Consider the following 25,003-nt stretch of genomic DNA (forward strand, 5'->3'; position numbering starts at 1 on the left):
GCCAACATTTACCTTGCGTCATTTAGGTAAGCCCCTCCTGGAAGTCGTCACCTTATCGTGGTGGAGGGGTTTGTGTGTCCCAATGATCCTAGGAGCTAAGTTGTCTGGGGCTTCACAGCCCTGGTAGGCTCACCCATGGCAAACAGAAAAAAATATGAAAAATATGAATGGATCGAGGTTTCCCTCGCCCGGACGCGGGTCACCTGGGCCCCCCTCTGGAACCAGGCCTGAAGGTGGGGCTCGAAGGTGAGCGCCTGGTGGCCGGGCCTGCGCTAGTGGCCGGGTCGGGCACAGCCCGAAAGGGTAACATGGGTCCCCCTTTCCATGGGCTCACCATGGGTAGCCTCCCTCCGCCTTCAGGTGGGGGAACGGGTCCTGACTGTTGTTTGTGCCTATGCACCAAACAGCAGATGAGAGCACCCACCCTTCTTGGAGTCCTTGGAGGGGGTGCTGGAGAGCGCTCCCACTCCATCGTTCTGCTGGAGGACTTCAATGCTCACGTGGGCAATGACAGTGAGACCTAGAAGGGCGTGATTGGGAGGAACGTCCGAGTGGACCATGTTCCGCGCCTGCAGGCGGCCGACTGGAGCTGTGCCAGTCATGGCGGCAATCCCCGCACCCGTTGGTGGACACCAACTGTGAGGGATGCCGTCAAGCTGAAGAAGGAGTCCTATCGGGCCTTTTTGGCCTGTGGGACTCCTTAGGCAGCTGATGGGTACCGGCTGTCCAAGCAGAATGCAGCTTTGGTGGTCGCTGAAGCAAAAACACTGGTATGGGAGGAGTTCGGTGAGGCCATGGAGAATGACTTCCGGGCGGCTTCGAAGAAATTCTGGACCACCATCCGGCGTCTCAGGAGGGGGAAGCAGTGCACCATCAACACTGTGTATAGTGGGGATGGGCGCTGCTGTCCTCGACTGGGGAGAATACTTCGAAGACCTCCTCCATTCCACCGACACGCCTTCCAATGAGAAAGCAAAGTCTGAGGCGGGCTTTCCTATCTCTGGGGTTGAGGTCACCGAAGTGGTTTAAAAAGCTCCTCGGTGGCAAGGCCCCGGGGGTGGATGAGATTCGCCCAGAGTTCCTCAAGGCTCTGGATGTTGTGGGGCTGTCCTGGTTGTCTGCAACATCGCATGGACATCGGGGATAGTGCCTCTGGAATGGCAGACTGGGGTGGTGGTCCCCCTTTTTAAGAAGAGGGACCGGAGGGTGTGTTCCAACTACAGGGGGATCACACTCCTCACCCTCCCTGGTAAGGTCTATTCAGGGGTGCTGGAGAGGAGGGTCCGTCGGGAAGTCGAATCTCAGATTCAGGAGGAGCAGTGTGGTTTTTGTCCTGACCGTGGAACAGTGGATCAGCTCTACACCCTCGGCAGGGTCCTTGAGGGTGCATGGGAGTTCGCCCAACCAGTCGACATTTGTTTTGTGGACTTGGAGAAGGCGTTCGACCGTGTCCCTCTGGGAGTCCTGTGGGGGGTACTTCGGGCGTATGGGGTACCGAACCCACTGATACGGGCTGTTCGGTCCCTGTACGACCAGAGTCAGAGTTCCGCATTGCCGTCAGTAAGTCAGACTCGTTTCCAGTGAGGGTTGGACTCTGCCAAGGCTGCCCTTTGTCACCGATTCTGTTCATAACTTTTATGGATATAATTTCAAGGCGCAGCCGAGGCGTACAGGGGGTCCGGTTTGGTGGCCTCAGTATTGCATCTCTGCTTTTTGGCAGATGATGTGGTTCTGTTGGCTTCATGAGGCTGTGATCTCCAACTCTCACTGGAGCGGTTCGCAGCAGAGTGTGAAGCGGCTGAAATGAGAATCAGCACCTCCAAATCTGAGACCGTGGTCCTCAGTCGGAAAAGGGTGGCGTGCCCTCTCCGGGTCGGGGATGAGTTCCTGCCCCAAGTGGAGGAGTTCAAGTATCTTGGGGTCTTGTTCACGAGTGAGGGAAGAATGGAACGGGAGATCGACAGGCGGATCGGTGCAGCGTCTGCAGTGATGCGGACTTTGTATCGGTCCGTTGTGGTGAAGGAGGAGCTAAGCCGAAAGGCGAAGCGCTCTATTTACCGGTTGATCTATGTTCCTACCCTCACCTATGGTCACGAGCTGTGGGTCGTGACCGAAAGAACGTGATCCCAGATACAAGCGGCCGAAATGGGTTTCCTCCGCAGGGTGTCCAGGTTCTCCCTTAGAGGGTGAGAAGCTCTGTCATCCGGGAGGATCTCACAGTAGAGCCGCTGCTCCTCCACATCGAGAGGAGCCAGATGAGGTGGCTGGGGCATCTGATTCGGATGCCTCCCGAACGCCTCCCCGGTGAGGTGCTCTGGGCACGTCCCAACGGGAGGAGAACCTGGGGACGACCCAGGACACGCTGGAGAGACTACTGGGGAGATGGAAGTCTGGGCGTCCCTGCTAAAGCTACTGCCCCCGCGACCCGACCTCGGATAAGCGGTAGAAAATGGATGGATGCCATTTAGTTAAGATGCTTTTGTTGAAGCTAGCGAAGTTGGCACGTCAGTATCTCGAGCTGCCTTTTCACTGACTTCCTGGTAAATTGGCGTAACAATATAACCAGGGATTAATTCTTCTGTCGCTTTCAGACAGAACTTGGCTGAAGCAGGACATTGCTATGTCAGAAGTGTGCGTTAATATGAATAATGATTAAAATAATAACAAAATTTATGTGGTGCTTTTCCAGGAACTAAGGAATGCTTTAAGATTTTGTGGCGATTGCTTGTCTTGGGCCGGCATGGTGAATGACTGGTTAGCACATCTCCCGCCTGTGTGGAGTTTGCATGTTCTCCCCGTGCCTGCGTGGCTTTTCTCAGGGCACTCCGGTTTCCTCCCACATTCCCAAAACATGCATGGTAGGTTGATTGAAGACTCTAAATTGATCGTAGGTGTGAACGTGTACGTGAATGGTTGTTTGTTTATATGTGCCCTGTGATTGGCTGGCGACCAGTTCAGGGTGCCTCTCGCCCGTAGATTGCTGGGATAGGGTCCAGCATGCCCGCGACCCTAGTGAGGACACCTGTGATACTAGTTCAGAAGACCATTCTGTGTCGTCACTTTAAGCACAGGACAGCATGCCGGTGAAAAGGCGAAAAAAGAAATAAATTATTTATTTATTTATATATAAAGCCAACTCGAATGGCCAGTATGAAAGGGCTTTTCGTAGCTTTGTTCACTGATAAACGTGTAGGTAATTTTGTTTCGTGTTCAGATTTTGTTTCCAAAATCATCCAACTTTTTAAAATGATTTTAAAAAGCAAGTAAACAATGAATGAATAATCGAAGGCAATTGAGTCAAGTGTCTATTCTGTTTCCGCTTTACAAAGTACATGACAGCAACACAAGGAAACTGCTGAATAGTCAAGTCAGTCTGATGATGAAAGGTCAGAGCTGACGGGCCTCTTGAAACCTTTGTTTTGTCTGGCGCTGACTGCGCTTCTCTTTGTCACGTGCCGAGCACACGCTGCGCAACATAATCCTCACGGGGGTTAACCCTGATCAAACCCAATATAATCCAGGATTTAGCCTGGGCCGCCCACAAAACAACTCACCGTGGGGTGGGGTGGGGGGACGGGGGAATACAAATCTGGCTTTTAGGTTGTAGTTTGTGTGTGCAGTCTTGCGCCAATCCAACCTTTGCAGGGATATGTGACTAAGCTGTGTCTCACGTTTTAATACATTGTGCTGTTTAGATCGGAATACATCAGGTCCTCAGTTTGTGACTGTCCCTACATATGAGATGTTGCAGTTATAAACTCTGCACTTTGAACTAGTTGGCGTAGTTTTTTTATTTGTGCCCTAGAAAGAAATGTTTTTCTAATGTAATTATTGCTTTACTACTTACTGCGTTAGAGTTGCTAATTGGTAGACTACTGTCAGGTGTGTTATGTGACTGAAGAGTCTGTGCTAGGATGAAGGGCAAAGTTTATGTGACAGTGGTGAGGCCAGCCATGATGCACGGCTAAGAGGCAACATGAAGCAGAGCTGGAGGTGGCGGTAATGAAGATGTTGAGGTTTTCTCTAGGAGTGATCAGGTTGGAAAGGATTAGGAACGAGCTCATCAGAGGCACAGCCTAAACGTTAGTGAGAGCATTCTTGGATAGTTTGGACATGTCCAGAGGAGAGAGAGTGAGCATATTGGTAAAAATATGATGAGGATGGAGATGCCAGGCAAGAAAGCTCGAGGAAGACCAAAGAGAGGGTTGGTAGATGGAGTGAGGGAAGACATGAGGACGTTTGGAGTTGGAAAGGAGGATGCAGGAGAAAAGGACATGGAACAGGATGACACGTTGTGGCGACCCTGAACGGGACAAGCTGAAAGGAGAAGAAGATATCGTGATATTGTGACTACAGTTACATACCCAGTATTAAATATTTCTTTTATTGGGCACATTTAGTTGAGAAGCTTGACTTTTCTCAGAAAATTTTAAATATTAAATCTGTTTTGCATTTTGTTTTCTTACTGTATTGAAGGTGAACCATATTGTAACCTTAATGCTTTTTTTGTGGTACAGTTAAACCACTAAAAATAAAAGATATAAACAATTTTATTGCAAAAAAAATTGTGACTGTATTTTCATTTTATTGTGGCATATTATTTGCCTAGTAGCATCAATGACAGAAATCCTTTTTGAACGTTTTCAGAAATGCAAGAAAAACCACAACAATTTCAGAGTCCAATTGCCTCGATTCAACTTTTGCTGATTGCTGTGACCCGGATGACTGAGAAGCTTCACAGATAGAAATGAAAAACACCATTTTTGGCAAACACGTTATTTATTTTAATTTATACTGTGACACTACGTTAGAATGACTCGGGCAATTATGCTATTAGGCTTAGTCCATTTGTCACATTTTTATTAGTAACAACCCTGCTCCTTGTTACCCTCAAAACAAATGGAAACTTTCAGTGGCCTCTGGTTCCAATAACCCCGAAAGCCGCGATGAAGCTTTTCAGCGTTGTGTCGTGCTGATAATGACTTCCTGATTTCTCGGTCTCACCAAAATCTTTCAGGCTATACAGTTAGTTGAAACAACCCGTAGCCTCTCCTTAGGCAAAATGGAACTTGTGTAAACTCCACAGATCACACACAAGCGCAGGCATAAAAAAGCGGCTGCAGCTGCTTTGTGGAATTTTCAGGCCGGCCCTGTTGGCCAGAGATCTTCGTTGCTTACCCGCTATGTGTGAGTGTGGGAGGGACAGACGTTGGGGAGGAAAGGGGTTGGTGGGTTGGGGGGGTTGCTTGTTTTTTGGGTCTGGTGGACAGTTGTGGCGTTCGGAAGGAGTGTACTCCCAGCGTGGGAAAGACGCTCGTCCTCTCTCCGTGCCTCTAAAGTAGGCAAAAGGAGGACCGAAAAGTAACTTTGAACGACTCACACTTTTTTGAGGTGATCCAGAGGGAAGAAGTCTGAGGAATTCCTGTGCTGCGCAGCTGAGATGGGCAGCCGCTAAGATTTATTTATTTTTCTCCCGGCAGAAATGTTTCACTCGGCTAGTGAGGAGTCAGATTTGGTGAGTTTCAGGAAACCTTTTTTTCCACGCTTTTCCGAGGCTTTCTTCCTTCCTCTCTTTGCAAGGGGAAGGGCTTGGACTCTGGCAGATTGGAGGTTATTGGGGCACATTATAAGGGGCGTTATCCCACGGTTGTACTTAAAGTTAACTTGCACACTGAGGTATGCTTCTGAGTAGTGCACATTCTGTACAAAGCAATGCTTAACTGAGTTTGGTTTAGTGAGGGAAATGAAGAGGTTAGGTCAGGTAGATACACACACAGAACCAGGATGATCTTTCTCCCTGCGAATTTGTCCTAGGTCTACCAACTTTTGTTAAACTGTCTCTCTGTGTGAATTATTGTGCTTATTTTTAATACTCAAATCTCCACATGGGAGTCTGTTCCCAAGATGATTTTCAAGGTGCGCCTGAACTTTGTAACCTCTGCAGTGGCATGCACACGTGAAGCAAGCCATGCTGCATTTTCTTAGCTGGTGCGCTCAAGTGTCACCGTGTTAGCACTGAGACGCGTGGATGTTTGAGTTCAGGCTTTTGGTAACGTAACGATGCAGGACGCAAGTCGCATCGGACTCGGAAGAGAAAATAACAGCCTTTGCCTTGGACACCGGCTTTCACACAGTGACGCGGTATCCCGTAATCAGACCACTCTCGTAACACAAAACACTTCTGTCTCAAAAACAAACAAACCCAACAGTACGGATACATAATTTTGGCCATTGCTCAGAAAGAAAGATCAGAAAGCTTAAGTACAGAGTGGGTGCCAGTTATGTGGTTCATAAGCTATCAAAATGTTTTTTTGTTTTGATTGATTGATAGTTAAGGCCATTCTATTTTCTTAGCATGTCAGTATATTTGTCAAAATTATGTGCTGAGCTTGAAATACGTGGACTAATATTTATTTTTTGTTTGTTTGTTTTTTAAACTTAAAGTACACTAAAAACTTTTTAAATGTTTGTCGACTAAAACTGGACTAAAACCGTCACATACTGTATAGAAATTACTAAATGACAGTTTTTAAAAAAAAAAACAAATCTAAATGTGTGACTTTACAGCCCACTTATGAGGTCCATAAAGAAAGCTATGATATTGTCGAAAAGCAAGATTGGCGAAATGCTAAACCAAGTGATGTCACACTCTCACCTCCATACAGTCCACATGAAATAAAACCAATGAGGCTGAACGCATTCATCTTGAACACGCTCCCATTTGTCGTTTCACTGGAGATGGTTAGCTCGCTGCTCGTTCTGCTCTCTCAGCCAGCTCTCATCAATCATCTCGCAGTCTTACACCTTGCACGCCAGAAAGCTGCCGGAATATTGATGACGCAGGCGTAAAATAGAAGCCCCGACTCCCCGATCCCCAAAGGCCGACCTCTCTCACTTAACTGTATCCTCTTTATTAGCCGTCATCCTATTATAGCGCTCGGTGTCCGCCGAGAGAACGAGCTGCTAGATAAAGAAGATCCTCGCAGTGAGGGGATTGACTGCTAATGAGAGCAATGCCCCCTTCAGGGACAGCAGCCACCAGTCGCAGGTAATTTTTATTAGCGGCCTGGGATTAGACCATAATAAGCAGCCAGAAGTCCAAAAAACGCGTCCCCGTCCCCCCCCCTCTGTGTCCTTGAACATTGTGCATTTAAGTTAATGAATATAGGCCCAATCCACTGCTTTCAGCTTTTTAAAGTGCCATTTGTTTTCATTATCTCCGCCAAAGACGTTTTCATCTCCCTTGAGCCCTTACATACTGGCCATCTAAGCCGGTTTTTTCCCCACTTTTTTATCAGCTTGCTGTCCTTTGTGTCAGGTAAAAATATGGGATGGTGGGTTGAAGTCGACCTGGGAATTTGGCAGCATTCAACATTACAGAGGTGGAACGTGACCAGAGTGTGAAGCTTCACACCGGAGACGAGTTGCCCATGCCCCTCTGTGTTGAAAGCAATTGTTGCTGCCCCACATCTAATTATATGAATAGGGAAAGCTGCATTGGCTGTGTAAACGTACACTGAACTACTTTGGCGAGTTTTGTCTGAAAAGGACAAGGGATTTAATCCCAGCTCAACCGTTATGCCTTTTTGATGCACTAATTTACCAGGTTTGAAGTTTGAAATTGACTAAAAACAAATACAGCAATTATAGAGGTCGTGAATAGCGAGGGGAAAAAAACGTGAGTAACTGACGCACCACCTAGTGATGTTTATAATTGCCTATATTAAAAGTTTAACCCATAAATGTACCCCAAATTATGATCCCAAGAGTTGTCTTAAAAATAAATGGCTTACAGATGATGCAACAGAAATGCTCGTGTACGTGCACGTGGCGAAGACTTCCCGTAACGTCTGCTAACAAAACTGATCTCCTTCCCAACATAACGGTACCAAGACTGGCTCTCAGTCGAGATTCATCACTTCAACACACTTCAACACAAATTACAGTACTGTACTACTTTCCTATTTAGACAGGTCTTTGCCTGCGTCTGGTAGCATTTTAGGGCGTTTCAGAAAGCGCTTTATAAACTGCAAACTGGTGAGTTTTTTTTCAGTGAATAGCTGAGGATAGGTTCCACGAAAAATAATGAGAATAGTTGAATTTGTGAATAGTGAACCTTGACTATGTAGTGGCTTTACTGTGGATTTACTGTACTTCACTGTCCAAGAAAAAATATTTTCCCCACGAATTAGTGTGTGTGTGTGTGTGTGTGTGATGCAACTTTGAATGAATCGAAGTTGGACCACCACTTTACTCACAAGCCACAAATTGAGGAGATATGGTTAATTATCCACTTGAAGATAGATTTTTCTGAACTTCGCAGTGACTCAAGCATGAATCTTATTGACAAAATCCAAAATGTTTGTATTGATTTACCATTTGGTTTGAGTCCAAATTAGGATTGTCTTGGTGGAGATTCACAGTAGCTGTCGTAGCATGCCTGCACTGACCCTGCGTCTCGCTCCCCCGTGTTTTGCCATTCCCGGTATCTTGTCATGGGATTGACACCCCGCGAATCCATCAAGGCGAGGGGACGATGCACTTACCTAATGCGCTGGCACTCGGAATGCTGGGTAAACACTTTTCGTAGGCCCGTCACTGTCACCTCGATGTCTGTGCAGTGGCACCCCCATTCCTCTAGTTTGTCACTCTGTTGGACTCATCACCCTGCCCCCCTTCTTTTATTGTTTTGTTGTTTTCTCACCACAAACACACACACACACACACACATGCTTCACACTGCTTGCTCAATTAATATCAAATATTAGTAAGCACAGTGCATAGCAGTTGGCTGTCATTGTGCGCCAGGCATTTCAATGACTTGAGTGAGTTGGCAGTGATGGACAGATGGCAGGGGAGAGAGAGGCAGCCCAGAATGCGTCACGACAAGACCGAAAACTGCTAGTGCACGTGCCGCATTGTCCATTGTCAGCTTGTTGACCGTCAGAAGAACAGAACACGACTTGGCCACAACTATTCTTCAGTAAGGATGCAGATATTAAGTTGGCTTTACATGAGGAACAGGCGATGAAGTGTTTTTTTTAAGTGGAAAAGGTTTTATCTGAAAAACTGTTTTGCGGTTTCCGTAGTTCAACGCAGCCTCGCTAAAGTGCACTGCTTACACTAACAGCACGGCTGCAAACAGAGAGGAGTTAGTTTACAAAATCACCATCGGCGTTGCCAAGTTAATGACTTTTTCGACCCGTCTAGCGACTGTTTCCCCCCCAAAATGTCTAGTGAGTTTAATTCCTGCTGCAAAACAGACAGGTGTGAGTGGAATCATCCAAATTGTAAATCAGAGTTTTGTGACCATGTTTTTTTGATTGATTATTTGGTGACATTACCTTCTACTTAATCAATGTTTTTTAACTGAATTATCCACATTGTTTAATATTGGTTTGATAACTGCATGGACGGAGTTCAACTTCCCATAGATTACTGAATCAACAGCGCCTCTGCTGGCGCACTCCATTTTGCCACAATAGCTTTAAGACCCAATTAATCGAAAACTAATTCCACACAATTACTCAATGAAAGATAATTGATTATCAACCTCATCCCTAGTGATGACGTTGGAGAAGAACGATTGCTTTTAACGACAGGGCATGAGAAGCAAGTCTCTATTGCGGATCTGATACTACAACCAAAGGTGGACGATTCCTGATTCGACTTCGTCCTCCTTCATTCTGCGCCGCTATACAGAGCAACAACAACAACAAAATCCCCGCTTTAGCAGTGGAAAATAAGCTTTTCTTGGTCCAAATCCAACAAAGTATTTTAAGATACTGTATTTTCTCGATATAAATATCATTTTCTCCACACTGAGAAGGAAGCCAGTAGTGTTGAAGGTCACGTTCTAGAAAATGCAATCCTCTCCGCCTCCCTCTTGGGTGAAGGCATAGAAGCCAGAGAGCTTAAAGGCACTGGAAAATCCCTGTGGGAGATTAAATAAATCAGCGCTTATGATGGGATATAGCTTGAATGGAAAAAGGTGAAGATGGACATTTGCCCACTTGAGTCATTGTAGACATGGAAGACAATATATTCAAGACTATCAAAACAGACAAGGTCCATGTCAATAACTCAAGACAACTCCACCTATATTTTCTACATGACTGCACCACTTAATAGTATGTTGATTATTTAGATGCTCTAAAATTGACCCCAGAAGCTTTCAGATCGTGTAGATCTGACCCTGGTTCATTGATTCACAAGCCACGTAATTTGTTGTACACTAATGGACCGATCGGCGAGTCACTGCGGCGTGTTGAGGTCATTCAGTGGTCTTCTTGAAAGGACCGCCATTTGAAAGGCTGGATCAATAATTGCGATACAGAGAGACCAATGTTCCTGATTCATTTGAGCCCAATCCCCCCCCCCAACCCCTCTTTGCACAATTGTAGGTAATCCATTTTTGTTTTTGTTTTAAATATAGCACCTTTTAACAGAGATGACTCACAAGTGGTAGTCAACAAAATGTTTGTAACTGCTTTTTAAAATTGTCAATAGAAAAGGCAGCTCCTAGCTCAAATGGAAGTACGTTCCACTATTTGGGGATATTGGACATCTAGACAAAGGCTAGCGGCAGCATTATACCCTAATTGGAGTTGGTACCCAACCTGATCTTAGTGACATAAGAACCAGGTTGTTGTCTTTGATGGAAGGTTGGAAAAAGTCCCTGAGTGGCTTCAGAGAACCATCCATCTGAACGGTGAACTTAGGAATCAAAGCAGTGTCATAATGTTTCTCGATTCTCATTAGTGCTGTCACTGTGGGTGTGGGACTAGATGGGGAGGTCAACTGAGCGAGCTGGCCCTGGGCTCGTTGTGTCTCAACAAGTCTTTGGCACTGGTTGTCCTCCAACCTTGCAGCATCTAAACAGCATCTGTGTACTGCCTTGCGGAGCTCAAAAACAGGATGTACTTGACATCTACTCAGGATCAGGTAGTGCATTCCAAGCTGTTGTGTTCTTCAAATAGCTGGCTAGATATGCAACCAGGTAGCAACACAATGGATTTGTACTCATTTGTCAGTCAATTGCTGTCTGTTATTTTTTTGTTTCTTTCGTCCTGTCTAAAAATGTACTCATTCTTTGACTGGCCTTGACTCGTGTGTGTGTGTGTGTGTGTGTGTGCGTGTGTGTGTGTATATATATAGATTTTATTTACTGGTAGGTGTTTATTGACATAGATACCAGTCTAATAAGTTAAATTAAAGAGAACAACATTACTTTTAATTTAATGGCATAAAGGAAAAGAGTCAAAACAGTAATCCGGCTTCGTCCCACTTCCAAATACATTAATGTTGGGTTCATTAAATTGTCCAGATGTGTGAATGTAAATGGTTGTCTGTATTTGCCCTGCGATTGACTTGCACCCACAATCTGCTGGGATAGGCTAATAATTACCTGTCACCCTAATGAGGATCAGTGCTAGAGAAAACAGATGAATAGTCGGAATATCTATTACATTTTTAAATCAAGGTGTTTCTTCAAGAACGGGACCACCTTTATTGTACATCCTCAATGACTTCCTCTATAGATTAATTGGTCCTAATAAGCGAATCGCTCATCGCTACCCTCTAGCTTTTGCTTTCATGTTAGATGTCTTTTTTCGACATCTCCGAGTGAAAATAGCATGTTGATCGGTCGCGATAATCGCAGCTGATTAGCCTTTGATGTACAGTTAGGGCTCCTCGGAGAATAAACACTGCTCGTGTAAAAAAAAAAAAAAAAGAAATGTGTACTCCGGCAGCCAGCTCTCCCACACCGGTTGACCTCCGAACTCTCGTAACCCTGCGACCAGTCAGCAGGAGCAACATGCGTCATCAGCGCAGCGGTGGTTACATTTTTAGTAACCTCTCTCAGCCAAATCTAACTTTGTCTGCTCCTAAATGGAGATAGGAATGCTTTAATTAACGTGCTAATTATGCTCATTTGTCCTGTGTGGCTTTGCAATGGCCCGGTATGAATCTCTGTGGCTTTGCAAGGCACCTTACAGTTTTAAATAAAGATGTCTTTTCATCTTCACCGGGATTACTGCAGCTTGCGGTAACATCTTACAAAATGATCTCTTCTTACAACAATCGAAATTTGGTCACACAAATGGTTGCTTGTTCACACAACAAAACCTTAAAATGGGTCTCAAAGTGGACGTCTTTTTAAACGTTGCCATCATTCCAGTCTCAACAGTAAAAAATGTAACTTCTCTAAAATGGAGGGAATGTGCAAGTGTAAAGCTACTACAGGGACCGAAAAGTCAATTATGGAGTAGACACAGAGTTTGGATAAGACTTGGAAGTTATACAGGTAAATAGGGATCATGTTAGAAATGTTCTCATTGGTTTTTTTACAGCATTGTCCGTTAATTTGAAGCACTATTTTTTTGTGGCCTTAAAACACACAGTACCTACAGTACAAAATTATTGTAAATAAATATGTGTAAAAAAAACTTAACCTAAACTTACCTTGAAACATTGCTGTGATTGTCTAATACTGGCGTGAATGTGCCGTGGTCGCTGGTGCTTGGGAGGGGTCATAATGGCGTGCTGGTAGGAGAAAGTTGTTGTTACGAGTCTCTCTCTGGTGATTGCGACCAGTAAATAACCGCGGCCAATTCTGGAACTAACGGACTTTGCCCGCTACAAAGGGGCGTTTTGAGTTCCAACCAGACACTATTTTCTGTCCGTTAAATCTGAAGTCTGTTACTTCTGGGTCCATTAAATTGAAGTTCACCTGTATCCACACTCAATAAATTACTCATATTATTATTATTCCGTTTTTTGCCGACCAATCAGCGGACAGCAATATGTCTAGCCCCGCCCCACACAAGCATACTGAAGGGTACCACTTTCTGAAAAATGGGACTTGGGGGAATTGGAGCACGTTTACGAAAGATACACGAAAATATTTTTACTGAACCAAAAAATAAACACAACACGGAGCAAAGCGACCAGTACAGCTTCACCAGTGCAAAAATCAAGACCCTTACTCCAGTAGTTGGGGGTGTTTCTGACCTTGTCGATGCCATTAAGCAATCATGTTACTACACACACCAATGTAAAAACATGTCAATGTGGACGTACTGTCATGTCCCCATTACTTATTGTAGTGAGTGCCACACGGGAAAGTGTGTGTGCACGAGGCGTTGTTGTGCAGCCCAGCCAGAGCCCCGCAATGCGAGCAGATGGATGCACTGTTAGGGGGTAACTGAGGGGAAAAATGTGGGGAGTGACGGAGATGGAGGAGGAGGGGTGGACAGAGACCGAGAGGCAGAATCACTGAAATAGCACAGGCGAGCTTGTGACAAACGCAGAGAGCCAGAGCTTGCGTCAGGATGGCGGCACCTGCGAGGCTTCATTAGCGCCAAGGAGGAGAGTCGGGACAGTTCAGCTGTTTGCATGTGAAGTAGCAACAGAGGAAGAGGAGGAGGAGGAGGAGGAGGAGGAGAAGGAGGAAGAGGAGAACACGCAGCACAAGATGGGGGGATGCGGCACATCGCTGCCACCTGATTCATCCAGGGAGTCGGCACCTGCTGCAGCCGTCTGAGGAGACCGAGAGAGATTATGCGCGGGGCATGCGGCTCCTGTGGATTCCTCATCAAGCGGCGGGGCTCGCCGGAGCTGCGGCAAACCCGAAATGAAAGCTGCATTCCCAAGTGAGGTGTTCAAAGGGAGCAGCTGTTCATGTAGCGCAAGCGTTGTTTCTACCTGTAGCCAGTGCAGCGGAGGTGCAAAGTTGACCACGGTGGTACGGGTTCAAGTGTGTACTCCAAGTGTAGCACTAGTGGCTCAGGACACTGAATGACCAGCGTGGCTGATGAAGGCCACCTGGATCCGCCTGCTGAAAAGAGCCAAGGGAGGTCGCGTCAAGAGCTCCGATGTCTACGTAAGCAGACCTCCTGAAAGTTGTTTACCATCGTGCATGCTCCTGCTGGTTTCTGTGTGTGTGACGCCTCCGGGATGTGGTGCCAGTGATAAGTTATCACGCCCCCATAATGTTTACCTGATTTCACAAAATGTTCATCAAAACTTGGGTGGCAAACTGGTTGCGTCTAAGTCTTTTAAGGGTAGATTTACAACACATGGTCCAAGTGACGGTAGCGCGGTTGGTTAGCCAATCTGTCTCAAAGTTGGGAGTTGCTAGGTTTAAATCTTGGCTCAGGCCTTTGTGTGCAAAGTTTTGCATTTCCTCCTGATACTCCGGCTTCTACTGTACCCACATTTTCAAAAAGATGCATATTAGGTTCAGTTAAGACTCTGAATTGTCCATAGGTGTGAATGTGCGTGTGAATGTTTGTTTGTTTACATGTGCCTGCAGCACAATTGTATAGTGGTTGGCCTGTCTGCCTCACTTTTTGCACATGTCCCAAACAAACTCAGTTTTGCACTTTCTTTGGGTATTGTGGCCTCCTCACATATTCCAAAAATATATTCAGTTCTTTGAAGACTGAATTGCACATACGTGTGAATATGTGTGTGTGTGAATCGTTGTCTGTGATTTGACTTCTGTCCTGTCCAGGGTGTAGCCTAACTCTCACCCTAAATCTACTTGGAGAAGCTCAAGCGAGACACTAATGGAGACAACCGCTTTAGAAAATGGATGCTTGGTACAAGTGATGCAAATTTTTTTGCGCTCCCAGGATATGCCTAAAATGTGTGACCTCAGATCGGAATTCCCAAAATCCTACATTAATCGTATATCTGCCAATGCGAAATTCTGGTTCGGTTTGGTACTTTGACAAACTCAAAGTGAATTTTCCCAAATGAGCCCCAATCGGAAGCAGGTATCCCAAACAGCTGGGAGACGCTAAATTGCAAAGCTTGCCTACGCAGCCAAATAAGGTTTGAGCATGATCTCAAACTTTGAAGATCATTATGAAGGGTTTTCAGGCGTCCGTTCACTTATTATTGTGGCTGCACTATGTTGACACTTACAGAGTTGTTTACCCTCATTTTGGGCGTATGTGCATGTGGCCTGTTTGAGGTTTTCTTTGAATGTCAACACATCTGTTGTGTGTCACTTGAAAATACATGGGACGTACTCTGCACTAATCCATGGGTCTCATAACACTTGACACTCAGCAGCATGTTGACATTCCGGTTCGTATAATGAGTTTCTCAATGCGGCACAACAAAGTCTGGGAAGATTTTTGCACAAATGCCGCGATCCTTGCCCAATCACCACAGCGCCGTCAACCCCTAAATCAGGTAATTTAGACGAAGGCGCGATCCACCGTGATGTGCATGCGACGGCTGGGTAATTGTAATGAAGCGGCGTGAGCAAGGGAAGCTATTTTTAACTCAGACGGCAGTGTGTTGTGGTGGTGCAGTGAGATGAATGAAAAGTTGTGTACAGGTACAGATGAGCCTCCGCGCCTCGTACCAAAAACACCCGTCTACTCATTGACATGTATGTCTTGCTGGTATAGATGTGTGGCGATGGCTTTGTATTTGAATTAATATTATTGCTCTTGGGCTGTCAACCATGTTGTTTTAAGTAGCATTAACATGCTTTGTTGAAGTATCATATCATATTCACTGGAACATGGAAACCATATTACAAAAATAAAAGCACAGTAATTTACTCATTGATTTTTATTTTTTAGTTAATTCATTTGTTTTTATTTGTACCTTATTTAATTTACATTCTTCACTCTTTTTCAGGGACTTTATTTTTTGTTTTACTTTTTTTGTTTTGATATAGGCAGATTTTTTACTCTTTCAGTTGCTTTATTGTATTTTAATTGTATTCATCTTAATATATTTATTTTAAAATATTTTTGTACAGACCGCATCTATCTCCACTTTTATAGTGATTTGTCATTTTTTTGTTAATTGTATATGGAGGCAGCTTTTTTTTTTTTCTACTGTCTGCTTTAGCTACTTATTTATGCTTTGATTAACAAATAAAATGTTTCAATTTCCACTCATTTTCTTCTTTACTCTTATTTCATTTGATTATTTTTTTAATCTTAATTTATTCATACTGTTTGTATTTTTAAGTAGCATATTTTTAATTTTTCAGGTGCCTTTTCTATTTTGTTTTAAATTATATATTTTTTTACATTTTGTACAGGCACCAGCTTTTAAAAATGCTTTGTTTATTAGTTTATTTGACTAAATGGCCTTTTCACTCTATTTCAAGTGCTTTATTTATTTTCTTAATTGTATAGACTGTCTTTTCGTATTTTTCAGTTTTTTTTTTAATTTTGTTATTTTTTTATCTGTTTCATTTTATATATATATATATATATATATATATATATTTTTTTTTTTTATTTTTTATTTTTTATTTTTTTTTTTATTTCATCATTTACTCATTCACTGCCAGCCCTCCCAGACTTAAAAAGCCGTCGATGGCAGTGAATGAGTTAGTAAAAGTGCCCTTGAGGTGCAACTTTTTGGAGCACGTGGTACAGGATTGGGCATTTAAGAAAACAAATTATTATTACGATTACGACTCTGAGTATCCTCGGCAAAGACTGAGCTTTTTAAAAGCAAAACAAATGTGCTTATCTGGAGAATGAATTAAAAAAGGTCTGTTGTGTGCGTCCACAGGGTTCGGCCGATTCCTACACCAGCCGTCCATCAGACTCTGATGTGTCTCTGGAGGAGGACAAGGAGGCAGTGCGCAGAGAGGCAGAGAGGCAGGCTCAGGCTCAGCTTGACAAGGCTAAGGTACGCCGCCTGGCACGCCTGGGAGCACCAGTCCTACCCAAAACGCTACCCCAGGAACCTTGCAACACACATCAGGCTTTTTTTCGTGCAGTAACTCCTCATACAAAGGGAGTGTCGGGGGTTCAAATTCACACCTGTGTCCTGGCATTTCGGATCTATCCTTACTCACAGGAGGTGTCCCAGCTGTGACACGACGTCTGAAAGCAGAAGAATTCACAGGTCAACTTTGTCCCTACCCATTCCGGTCAGTGACAAGTGCTTTCAACACAATAGGGCAGTGATGTTAGTCTGGTGTTACACCCCTTGTACCCTCACATTAAGGAACTACCCTTACGCAGAGTCGGCATCCCAGCTCTGATACTACCTCCAAACGCGGAAATGTGCTGGGTCGACTTTGTTTCCTCATTCTGGACAGTGACAATTGCTTTCGACACAACGGGGAAGTGAGTGTCCGGTGTTAAAATTCACACACCTGTCCCGGCATTGTGGAATACACCTTAGACGGGCATGGTCCCTTCTCTTGTTACAGCTCTGATACTACCTCAGAAGCGGTCATTCTGGACCCCCGTTGCGACAATAGCTTTCAACACAACAGTGGGGTAGAAGAGAGTATCTTTGAACCTCGCCCCGCTCTCCCAGCATTGCAGAATAACCTTACACACAGGCAGCATCTTGCCTTTGTTGCCGCTCCGATCCTACATCCGAAGACGGAAATGTGTTGGTTTGACTGTTTCTCAATTTTCAAGCACAGCTTTCCGCACAAAAGGGTGAGAGAAGTGAATGTCTGGTGTTAACTTCACACGCATATTCCACCCTTACACGATGGCACCACGCCATCGCTGACTCTACCTCCCAAGACATAAAACTGCCAGGTTGACTTTATCCCACCATTTTGGACTGCGACAGTTGCTTTCAGTTGTTCAACTCCATGTGAGTGTCTGGTGTTTCAATTCACACATCATCGCTGAAACTGTCACAAATTATAGTTATATTTTCGATGCAGTGCAGACCTTTACTCGGGCCAAAATATTCCATTTGGATCTGCACATCTTAATAACTACCCGCCACCTGCCTATGCCAGAATTTTGCCATTAGAATCTACCCATTTCCATTTTCTTTACCGCTTATCCTCACTCGGGTCGCGGGCGTGCTGGAGCCTCTTCGGGCGAGAGGCGGGGTACACCTTGAACTGGTCACCAGCCAATTGCAGGGCACATATAAACACTCTCACTCACCTTCACACCTACGGCCAATTTAGAGTCATCAATCAACCTACCACGCATGTTTTGTGCTATGTGTGCTCTGGGTCACAATTATCTAATAATTATAGCAGCCTGTAAACAAACACTCACAGCGTGACCGAAATAAAAGTTAAGAGTCTCCTCTTTACTTTCCATTGCCCACCCTCTCATACAAATTTACACAACTAATCCGTCCCACTTAGTTGTAAAAGATGAGCGACTCTCACTGATCAGGGGTCCTTCAGGGGGGCTTCTGGATAGCCAGTCGGCCGAGGTCAGAGGCTTCCCGCTGCTAAGACTGCTTTTGATACAATTTTATGCTTGGTGTATTTTTTGCTCTCTACTGTATGTGGCCTTTCATGGGCCTTGACTCGAGAGTTTTTTTCCCCCATTGGAATGAATGGAAATAGTAAAAATCCATTAAATGAAACTTGACATGTTCAATGGCAAAGATTGGTGATGATTGTTTGTCGGATGAGATACGCTAAGTGATAGTGACACATGCTAACGTCTTACAAAACGGTAAACCATCTTTTATCCTCCCACTCTACACACACGCACACAACTATAGCTTTTGTCAGCTGACTCACTAGGTAATGTTAGGTAATTTTGTCTTTTTTTTTTTTTTTTTTTTTTTTTTTTGGGTCCATGTATGAACAAAAAGGTGCAGTACACCCGGTCTTAAAAAATTACTGCTCGAATCAACGACACGCTTTTTTGTGGAACCCCAGCACGCATGTGGACGTGGTTTACCACCTCTCTTCTTTTTCCTGCCACCACATGCACCGTGAAACGTGACATTGTGTAATATAAAACTAACCTATCGCTCATATATTCCATTTTTCAATATCTTTATATTTAAAGATTATTTAGTCAGGTTATGGGATTTGAAAATCTTCTGTCGATAAACATCGTTAATTGAAGACGTAAAAAGCATTCAAACGTCTTAACATCAATGACAAAGACCTTCTACAGCAAAACAAGTTGTACAGTTGGAACGAATGGTGCTAAAAGCTTTGGCGTGAACATTACTCACAACCGTGGAACGTATCGATTGTCGCGCCAATGCAGCAAACGCTGTGCATCGTGGCGCACTGAAAACCATCCAGCCGTCGGTGACGCTTCTGCTCGCAAGAACAATGAATGCAAACAAAAGACGCCGCGGTATCATTTGTCGCCCACGCAAATTACTTGTACACTTCATATACAATAGAGGTGTTGTTGTTTTTGACATGTAACTTGCACAGTACGAGCAGTCCTCGACTTTCATCTCAATGGTCTTGTTTGTTGTTTATGGGAGTTAGCATGTGTTTAAAACTGTAAGCCTTTAAAGATGAATTGGTCTCAAGCAAATATGTTGAAGTGATAGATCTCGACTGAGAGACAAGCTTTGTATGTCGGGGTAGAACGATGTTTTTCCTGGGTTGTTAGTGGAAGTTTGGGAGAGTCTTCGTCCCATGTACCACATTTCCAAAATCATTACAGGCTATTTTAAACATTTTTAGGGAGACGTCAATTAGGCTAGGTTTTTCCCTATTCGTGACAGGGCTCAGTCTTTATTACTGTACAACGAGGAGAGCTTCATTTGTAAATGTTCATTATTTACATCTTCAGCTATCTCAGAACATAAATATGAACACATACAACATTGTGACGTGTCCACATGTCACAGGGTACTGCGAAGAGACTGTCTCGGTAGGTCCTGCTTTTTTGGTTAGCAACAGCGGTCAAATGGGTCCAGCAGCTGTGGTTTCCATGCGTTCTTTTCAATTTAATCTTCACCTTTCTTTCTCTCTCTGCTATGTCTCACACTCGCCCCCTCAACACCTCTCCTACACCGTACCTCCCCCTCCACCTGCTGCAGTCAATATGGCATCCCTAATGAGCGCTGGTGTTGCGTAAGCAGCAACGGGGAGATGAGGAGATACATTTGGGTGGCGGGTTGGAGTGCAACATTTTTAATATCCCGCATGAACAAACCTTTTAAGATGTTAAGTCAGGAACACACACTGGGAACCCCCCCCCCCCCCCCCACAATACATTGACTTGTCGTCATGTGACCGAAAACACTCTGTCCTGGCAATGCACAGAATGATGATCTTCTCAATGACACACAAGCCATGTTTTTGCATCCAGGGAGTATTTTGCAAATTTATTACAGTGACTCCTCACTCCAGACCCACCCACGATAGATGACAATCAGCGAGATGGAGAGCCCATTATAAAATCATTATTGAAAAAAAAGGTTTTAATGGTTTCACAACTCTCACAAACTTTAAACCAAGTGTGGGTCAAATTGTATAAGGTGTAAATGTATATGTGCTAGAGTCAATTGAACAACAGCCAATGCAGACGGGTGAACAGGCGATTTCCTGTATTAAACATTGGCACCGTTCCTCACACTGATGGTCCTGGCATTGTAGTCAGCAAAAAGCAATTTTGGTTCCCAAAATTCATTGCGGTGATGTTTTAAACTACATTACTGTAGTTGTAGAAAAGCAGGCTAAACGTTGCTCTTTGCTTGCATTTGTTCCTGTTGATATTGTTATGAGTGTGTGCATTAGCTATTTGTTGGGGTAAGGTTGGTATTTGTAAATTCATTTCACAAAACTCTGACTGTGGCTTGTTTTAAAAAGTTACTTTCCAATCATGTCCTTTGCACCCTCAAACAATTTGGGGATTTACCAAATGTATGAGTTACTTGTACTCGGTAAGCTTTCTTTTTCTGCGAAGGAGAACACCCCAGTTGACCTTATGTCATTTAGCCAATAAAGATGACTCTTTCAGAGATGTGCAGGTGAGTAACTGCACAACGTTGACCTGAAGTCTGGGTCACGAGAAGAAACTCTTGACTTCTGAGCAGTATTCAAATGCACTTTTCCTTCATCAGAGGTCAGACTTTTCCAACTTTCTAGGTTTATGGAATGCAGCATTAGTCCTCGCAATGATATCGGCAGCATTCCAAGATGCACTGAAATTTAGGCGACCCAGATTATGCATTTCTTCTATATGCTAAAAGAAAATCTGATTTAAAGATCTTGATTTAATTTCCCTCCTCATCTGACTCCACTTGCTCTCTTTGGTAAATATTGAAGATATTAATATTAATATTAATATACTCAGGTAAATATTGTCATTAGAGTTGATGAGGTGACATCATCCCAGCCCATTTTAATCTAATTGAGAGCATGTAACAGAAGACGAGGACATTATCAAGCCTTTGACTTTTACACGTAACACAGTGAAGAAGCAGGACAGGCAGACAGACAGACGGACATATGCACATTGAAATCGGACAGCATTTCTGATGCCTAAAGTGTGGTTTCTTTGACTAGTGTGAGTGCTCCGTGCGGTGTTCAGACACGGTAGGATTATTCATGCACGCATGAGCAGCCGATCCATACGTACGGCACACGGTCACGTTTGATGGGTAGTCTGGTTCGTTTGACTAGTGTGGTCGCTCTGTGCCGCGATGTAAACTTTGTAGGACGTGCAGGACAAGCAACTGATTTTCCGATGCTTTCATCGGTTAATTTGCTCTCCCGGCAGACAAAACCAGTTGCGTTTGCCGTGCGCACAAACGTCAACTACAGCCCCAGTCACGAGGACGATGTCCCCGTACCCGGCATGGCGCTGGCCTTCGAGGCTAAAGACTTCCTCCACGTCAAAGAGGTGAGAACCCGATCGTGATGTAACCTTTCCCAGTGAAGCAGACAGCTGAAGGTCTTTGTGTTACTTTCTTGAAGAAATTCAACAATGACTGGTGGATAGGGCGTTTGGTGAAGGAAGGCTGCGAGATCGGTTTCATTCCCAGTCCGGTGAAGCTGGAAAATACTCGAGTCCTCCAAGAGCAGAGAGGCAAACACGGCAAGTTCCATTCCAGGTAAAAACAAAACACCAACCGTCCGCCGTGGTCACACCTACTGTCCACCATTAGTTTTTTTTAAATGAAGTCCCAAGATTGCTCATGCACCAGCACACATGAATAATTAAAATTAAGTTTAAATTATATCACGCATTTGTAATTCTAAAATTTAAATAATGCCTGTGTTTCTTGGACATGGCCAAAGACTCATTAGTCAAGTGTTGATTTGAATTTATACTGCGCTTAGGCACATTTGATAACTGACGTCTGTCTCATTTAACTAGTGTGAGCGCTGTAGGGTTGCTCATGCACAAGCGCATGCACAGTTGAGTCAATACAAATAGACAAAACAAAAAATGACACTTTTAGATACAATAATGCAGTACAATTAATAAGCACTGTATGATTGGTAATCCAAGGGGGTCCAATCAGTTGATAATTAAAGTTCAGTTTGTGAAGTGGCTGCGGTTAGCAGAGAGGGCAAAGTTAAGAAGAAGAGAAAAATTACTCATGCATGTGTATAATTAATGAAATAAAAATACTGTTAAATAAGTACAATTCAAATATAATCAAATAAAAAAATAAAGCTCATCTAAATAAGAAATAAGAAATCAATTTAATCTCTCAAAAAAAAAAAAAAAAAAATAATTTTACTTGAATTCTTACCGAGTTTGGGCACATTTGATCATTAAAGCCCGGCTCGTTTGACTAGTGCGAGTGCGCCGCGCTGTGCTCAAGCACAGTTGGATTGTGAAAACAATTTCATGAAATAACAACAAAATAAAATATAATACAATTAGATTTTTCAAAAAAATCTGTAAAAATGTCTGTGTTTGTTGGACATAGATGCATCCCTCAAGCCTTTTATTTTACCCAACGTCATTTCCATATTGTTTCAGCAAACTGGGAGCAAATTCTTCCTCGAGTTTAGGTGAAGTGGTTTCTAACTCCCGGAGGTCTACTCCTCCTTCGTCTGGTAAGTGTCGTGCATCGTCCCACTGACGTTACGTTTTATTCTCCCAGTAATTCTTAACCACCGTCGACAGCCATTGACATAGACGCCACAGGCTTAGAACCAGATGACAATGAGCCACCGGTCATCCTGCGCTCCCCTCGATCCGGCGCAAACACGGTCACGTCCCCCTTAGCAAAAGAGAAACGAATGCCCTTTTTTAAAAAGGTAAACTGGACCGCGACCCTTCCTCTTTTGAGTTCCTCCGCTCAGCGAATGCCGCATCTTCTCGTCTTCTGCCGAGCACCGTGAGCACGCACATTTCTTCTTCTGCTTCTTAACTTTTTCTCTCTCTGCTCACCGCAGCCAAGCAGAAGCAGAAGTCGGTAAGTTGTGCCTGCCTACTGACTCGGCCTTCTTCCTCTTTCCGCTCACACGCCAGTCCCTGGTGTCGTGCTTGACAGTGAACTACTAACCTGCTGTAGTGAAAGCTCAGTGTAAACAGTGTGTCATGGTTAGGTGGCTGAAAAAAAAAAAAAACTGCTTTTTTATTTATTTATGTATTTATTTAAAGCACTAGGTTATGGCAAGGCAGGTTTATAGCACATTTCAACAGCAAGGTAATTAGCATCAAGGCACAATTAAAAACAGTCCATTATTTAACAGAACACCATTTGACATTTTGTTTTTCACTTAGGGTGCACAGACCCTTATCAATTTGTAACGCACTTTCGCACATTTGATAACTAAAGTCTGCTAGTAGTACAGAAACATGAGAACTAAAATCTGGTTCCTATGTCGATTGTGACCGTTCTGTGCCCTTCTCAAGCACAGATACAGGAGGGTACCCTAACCAAAATATTTGCCTATTCCCAAATATACATGTAGAAATATAACCTTCAGATTTTAATATGACGTTACACACACACACTGAGGTTTCACACTTTTTTTTTTTTTTTTTTTCTCGTTCACTGATTTCTGGTCAAATTGTACAATTTGCATTCACGCCATGAAATGAGATCATTGAAGAATTCAAGTGGTATGTCCCAATAATGTCTATTACTGCTCTCATTTCATGGTCCAGAATGCTCTAGTGCTGTAAAAGTTTTTTTTTTTTTTTTTTTTTTTTTTAATAATTTGTTGTTCTCTATGATTTCTTGTATTTGCATGTTTTTAATCTGTATGCTTCCTCTGTACAGACGGAACACATTCCTCCATACGATGTTGTGCCTTCCATGCGACCCGTGGTTCTGGTTGGACCGTCACTCAAGGGCTACGAGGTGCGTTCGAGCACATCATCGATGTGCTGTAAAAACGGCGCTCATAATGCACGTCAAAATACGAGAGTTGATCGATGATGTCAAGAAGAAGACGATCAGTAAAGATGAAGTTAAACTCCAGCAAATTTAATGGTTTCCAAAGAGCAGACAGAATTTATGTATAGTTTTGTATGTGTTACTCTCATTTTTGTGCTGAAGTAACACTTGTTTACTGTTTAGTTTACAAATTACTGCAAAAATGATGCTAATTTCCCTTGGCTTATCTATGGCCTTTTCCATTGTAGTTCAGAGAAAGTATTTAGAACCACATGGAAAATACTAATGCAGTAATCTCTGACATATCCAACGCTCTTATCACCACTCAAAATCCCTTCCTACCATTACCATTTACTATGTGGAAAATAATTTACTTAAAAAAATAAAAACAATAATTCTAATAATAAAACTGTATATAACGAGTATATTGTTTGTTAGTTTTGAGCAGGTCTTGGAGTTGTGATTTATTGAAAAACAACTAAACATTGATTATATGATGATTTGAGAGCACCTTGTGTGTGTACATTTTTGGCCCTCATTGTTCAGATGGTGCAAAATTAGTATACAGAGTATAATAGTAAAAGACAGGATTAAAAAAAAAAAATCACTAAAAAGAAAATTCATGCAAAATGTTCATGCAGGGATTTAGACAAAAATAAATCAAATTAACTTCAACATTTTAACATATTCATCACATTTAAATCAGGTTTATTTTTGTTCTGCTTACAGGTGACCGACATGATGCAAAAAGCACTGTTTGACTTTCTGAAGCACCGATTTGAGGGACGGTAGGTTCTCATCCCGCTTCCTTCCTCATTCCTCCCCCGCTGAACCCCAAGCCCCCCCCCACCTTCCCCCTGGGGAGTAAGTAACAAGTTGGCCCGGGGAGACCACGAGTGTGTCGCTGCTTTAAATAGGCATGTCCTTAATAGGCCATCATGGACTTCTTTCT

General features: G+C 43.6%; 1 protein-coding gene across 8 annotated transcripts in view; it reads left to right on the forward strand.

Annotated features, from left to right (window-relative positions):
* cacnb2a (calcium channel, voltage-dependent, beta 2a) overlaps window positions 1-25,003 on the forward strand; it is a 48,165-nt gene that overhangs the window by 18,140 nt on the left and 5,022 nt on the right. For 4 of the 8 annotated variants that reach the window (XM_061665730.1, XM_061665731.1, XM_061665733.1 and 1 more), the window contains 7 exons: window positions 16,558-16,677; window positions 21,468-21,590; window positions 21,665-21,801; window positions 22,683-22,759; window positions 22,830-22,963; window positions 23,935-24,015; window positions 24,781-24,839. In XM_061665730.1, coding sequence (XP_061521714.1) covers window positions 16,558-16,677; window positions 21,468-21,590; window positions 21,665-21,801; window positions 22,683-22,759; window positions 22,830-22,963; window positions 23,935-24,015; window positions 24,781-24,839 — 731 coding nt within the window. Of the gene's footprint in view, window positions 1-5,263; window positions 5,516-13,658; window positions 13,886-16,557; window positions 16,678-21,467; window positions 21,591-21,664; window positions 21,802-22,682; window positions 22,760-22,829; window positions 22,964-23,101; window positions 23,122-23,934; window positions 24,016-24,780; window positions 24,840-25,003 lie in introns of those variants that run through there. The other 4 variants (XM_061665734.1, XM_061665732.1, XM_061665737.1 and 1 more) reach the window with 4 other exon arrangements.

This window comes from Phycodurus eques, chromosome 21, assembly GCF_024500275.1.
Source record: "Phycodurus eques isolate BA_2022a chromosome 21, UOR_Pequ_1.1, whole genome shotgun sequence".
NCBI lineage: Eukaryota > Metazoa > Chordata > Actinopteri > Syngnathiformes > Syngnathidae > Phycodurus > Phycodurus eques.